The sequence below is a fragment of the Triticum dicoccoides genome, chromosome 1A (assembly GCF_002162155.2).
Source record: "Triticum dicoccoides isolate Atlit2015 ecotype Zavitan chromosome 1A, WEW_v2.0, whole genome shotgun sequence".
In the NCBI taxonomy this organism is placed as follows: Eukaryota; Viridiplantae; Streptophyta; class Magnoliopsida; order Poales; family Poaceae; genus Triticum; species Triticum dicoccoides.
In genome coordinates, this window is record NC_041380.1 from 558898275 (window position 1) to 558902684 (window position 4410).

At 48.3% G+C, this 4410-nt stretch overlaps 1 protein-coding gene across 1 annotated transcript; it reads right to left on the reverse strand.

Moving 5' to 3' along the window:
- Nucleotides 1–2278: 2278 nt before the first annotated feature.
- Nucleotides 2279–4094, reverse strand: LOC119329793 (probable 3-ketoacyl-CoA synthase 20). Its single transcript, XM_037602916.1, has 2 exons — nucleotides 3396–4094; nucleotides 2279–3221 (listed from the first exon to the last, which is right to left on the reverse strand). The coding sequence occupies exons 1-2, from the start codon at nucleotides 4092–4094 to the stop codon at nucleotides 2406–2408; spliced, it is 1515 nt and encodes a 504-aa protein (XP_037458813.1). The 3' UTR covers nucleotides 2279–2405.
- Between the last annotated feature and the right edge of the window lie 316 nt (nucleotides 4095–4410).

Below are 4410 nucleotides of genomic sequence, written 5' to 3' on the forward strand. Positions count from 1 at the left end.
GCTTTGATTTTGATTTTTTTGGACGAAGCTCCTTCCGAAGTCATCAGGATACATTTTTGCAAGCTCCTAGAAAGTTCCACCATTTTTAGTGTAAACATTTCATTTTATTTGGTTATTTTTTAAATTACTATCCACCAGGGAGCAAATGAGCTCGGGCTCAGCTCTGAACCTTTGCAGATACTCTGCATTCTATCAGTTCTTTGCCCGAATTCAATGGAACCCAGGGTTAGGATAAGGAGAATGAGTACGCCCAAGATTAGCCACACCTTGTCGAAACAAGAATCAGTTTAACAATTCAGTTGACATTCTACAACACAACAATCTTCTTCGTCTGTTTGATGTCAATCCAACGGCCTAGACAAAACTGACTGGAACTAAAAATATCTGGCAACTTGCACATAGACAGTTCCCTGGAAACAACGATAAGCTGTAAAATCAGGGATCACCTATATGTTTTTCGAAATAGGGAGTTTTTATTAACTCATAATGAAGTATCAATGGGATACAAAACACCATGAGCGTATACCCGACATCTGCATAATTAAGATGCACATAGCCAACATCAATACACACACAAAAAGAATCAGGATGGCATATAGCAAAGCCATAGAAGACCAACGATATACGTAGACGGATGAAAAAAGCATCATTGATCTTTGTCAAGTAGTTGCAGCCAATAAAAATGATGTAAGCACATATGGTCTAGACGTGGCCACGCGAGCTGTAAACCATGCACACGAAAAGCAAATAATCATTATCGGAGTCACTGATCACAGACGCGAGAGAAGACGCCACAATCGAAAGGTGAGACAGGATTTTCAGCACCCGGGTGCCCCTACACCCTCTATGAATAGTAAATTCAAAACAAACTAAAAGAAAATCAAAAAAATCTGAAACTTTGGGACATCGAACATCATGAAACTTTTGATGATCTTGCAAAGTTTTAGCTAAAAATAACATTCGTAGAGCACTCAAATAAAAAAACAAAATTATTGTTCAAAGTTTATGTACATTTTTGAGTAGTGATTTTTTTGGTGAGAACTCCATGAAAGTTATTTGTTGCCGAAACTTTGCAGGAACATCAAACCTTTGATAATCCTTGATCCTTGAAAGTTTCAGATTTTTTTGATTTTTTTTCGATTTTTATGAACTTACTGTTCATGAGGATATAAGGGCATCCGGGAGCTGTTAGACATTTCTTTTTTCAACACCCGGGTGTCTAGACACCCGCAGTTCTGACAATACCTGCCTCATTGGGATGTGTGTGGTCGTGCAGCACCGTTTCCATTAGCCGGCAAGGTGAACAGTAAAAAGATGTGACACTACAACTTTACCATGGCCTTTCGCTATAAACAATTCTCCACTCACCTGTCACTTCGTGGTGGCCTTGAAATGAGAGAAGCTGTCGGGAGGAGAGAGAGTCTTTTAAGGCACCGAGAGAGAAGAAAGGTAAGGATAGCCAGCCTTTGTTTTTGTGAGCCTGTTTGTGAGAGAGCAGAAATGTCAGAAGAGAGAAACTGAGAGACAATGTAGAAGGAAGAAAAAATAATATGAGAGAGCGATGATGAATCTTGCTATCGTTCAAAATGTTTTCTGCTCCCTCCATTCCTAAATACTTGTTTTTTTAGGCATTTCAACAAGTGACTACATACGGAGCAAAATGAGTGAATTTACACTTTAAAATATATCTACATACATCCGTATGTAGTAGTTATTTAAAATGTCTAAAAAAATAAATATTTAGAAACGGAGGAAGTAGGAGAGAGAGAGCGCAGTGTTCAGTCTCACCGTTGCCAGCTAAAAAGCCTCCTTCACGTGTCACACAACACTGTAGAACAGTGCCTGTCCTAGTCAGTACGCCTCTACATGCATGGCTATTAGATAATTCAAATGGCCTGATAAAGCTGGCAGGTCCTGCAAATGGTATTATTTAAGTCAGGCCTTAGCACGAATCTCAGAGGGATTGTATGGAGCTGATAAGGGGGTGCCGGGAGTCCCGGGAGCTACCACACCTTTCCGCAATCGAAATCCCACCTTGGAAATATTCCGGCGATTTCAGGCTTTCATCCCCAATGTTTGTCAGTGATAAATAGGGGCACCTGTATGTAAATCGCCTGATTTTTTGTTTGTTTGGGCTAGTCGATTTCCTAGACCATTAGATGAAGGTCCAATGAACGCCCTTCTGTCTTCTTCCTCCTTTCACAAAATTGATTTACTCAAATTACAAATTCAGTTAACTTACATATAGCTATTGTGGTGAAATGATACTCCAGTCCTTTGCCTCCACCACTCACCCTTTTATTCTCAAGTGCAGTACACAATAATCATGTTTGATTCATTCAAGACGACTTGTCCCTAGTTTCAAGAGGCCACGCTTCCATTATTTCCACCCGACGACGCAAACACTACACAGCTGGTACATACGACGCATCCTCATTGATGGGCATCACCTTGGGCACATGGACCGGAAGAACGTCGATGTCTTGTGCCCAGGGGCTGCCCTCCTCCACGGCAGCGGCGCGCTCGACCGTCCTGAGCGCCTTCCACACCGCGCTGTTGCATTTGAACCCGGAGCCAAACGCAATCTGCCACACACGGTCTCCCCTCTTGATCCTGCCCTTGGCCTCGCAGTAGGCGAGCTCGTACCACAGCGAGCTGCTCGACGTGTTGCCGAACCTGCAGAGGGTCATCCTCGAGGGTTCCATGTGCCACTCACCCAGCTTCAGGCTTTTCTGCAGCTCGTCCAGCACGCCTCGCCCCCCTGCGTGGATGCAGAAGTGCTCCAGCGCCAGAGTGAAGTCGGGGAGGCACGACATCACTGTAGTACGGAACACCCGTTTGAGCACGACGGCGCCAAGGAACCGGAGCTGCTCACGTAGCGGCAGAACGAGCGGGCCAAGGGTGGTGATGTTGGTGCGGAGCGCGTCGCCGGCCACGGACATGAGATCCTTGGGGAGTGACACGCCCAAGTTCCCGACCTCGTCTTCCTCCTGCATCACGCACGCGTAGCTCTTGTCGCTAGGGCCATGGTGCGTGCGCACCGTATGGATCAGCTGGTACTTGGCGCGTCGCCGCTGGTCGCGACGGTTCGACAGAAGAACTGCCGCGCCGCCCATCCGGAACAGCATGTTGGTCACCAACATGGGCCGGTTGTTGCCCAAGTACCCGTTTAGGGTGATATTCTCCGTGCTGACAACCAGTGCGTATGTGTCGTCGTACACCTGCAGCGTTAACCGGTTAGCACGCTGTACATCAACGTATAACCTAGAAGACATCACAGGCAAACCCAGTTCTAAATGAAAATTCAGAAACCGTTCAGGAAATCAGGATGGCTCACACGGACGGTTAATTTGCCCGTTCATGCTTGGATGTGTGTAGCTTGTAGTAGTACATACCTGAAGCAGGTGCCTGGCGAGGTCAATAGCGATGACGCCGGCGCTGCAGCCCATGCCGCTGAGGTTGTGGGTGACGACATCGTCGCGCAAGCAGTAGCGGTTCACCACTAGCGAGGTGAAGGACGGCGTGGGGCTGTAGAGGCTGGAGTTCACGATGACCACACCGATGTCGTCCGGCCGCACGCGGGTCTTGGCCAGCAGATCGTCGATCAGACCGAAAATGACGGTGTGGGACTCGTCTTTGGCGGTGCGGAGGCACATGTCCAGTGGCACCCTGATGAGGGACGCAGGGAAGTGCGTCGCCTCGCCGAGCCCTGACCGCTCCAGAACCCTCTTCTGGAAATCCATGCTCTCCGCGTTGAACGCACCGGTTAGCCTGTAATGGTGGATGGACCGGGCGCGGGTCAACTCGTGCGCCGGCGCAGGCTTGTAGCCGGCGAAGTCCACCAGGTACACCGGCCGCAACGACAGGGCGTAAACGTAGGCAGCCGCTACTGCGCCTGCTACAGACACGGCCATGACGCCATGTGTGCCGCTCAAGAGGGCATACACGCCGTCAATTGACAGCATGGTCATTACCGCCAGCGAAGACACGACGAGGAGCAGTGTGACGGCGAGGAGATGAGGCTGTTGGCCGACGAAACGACGGTACAAGAGCTTGGCCTGGTTTCGCATAACCTTTCCGAGCTCATTGTCCATTGGAGTCGGTCGGTGGATCTCCACCTGAATGAACGTTCGGGTGGTAAAACTCTTAACTATGCTTAAAACACCGAGAGCTATGCAAGCAGTTTAGCCGATCGAAACTCGGACAATCTAGGTGTTTGGGAGATGCAGCATGGCGCGCGCCAATTTATATTGATAAAAAAAGGAACGGAGGCAACTTCCTTTGCATGCACCAAATTAGCGGACAGGACAAAACAGGTGACAAGCATGCCAAGTTTTGATCACAGTGCATTTTCCTCACCAAGAGAAATTTGAATGCACGCATGCATGGTCCAAACCTGGCCTGGCCTTC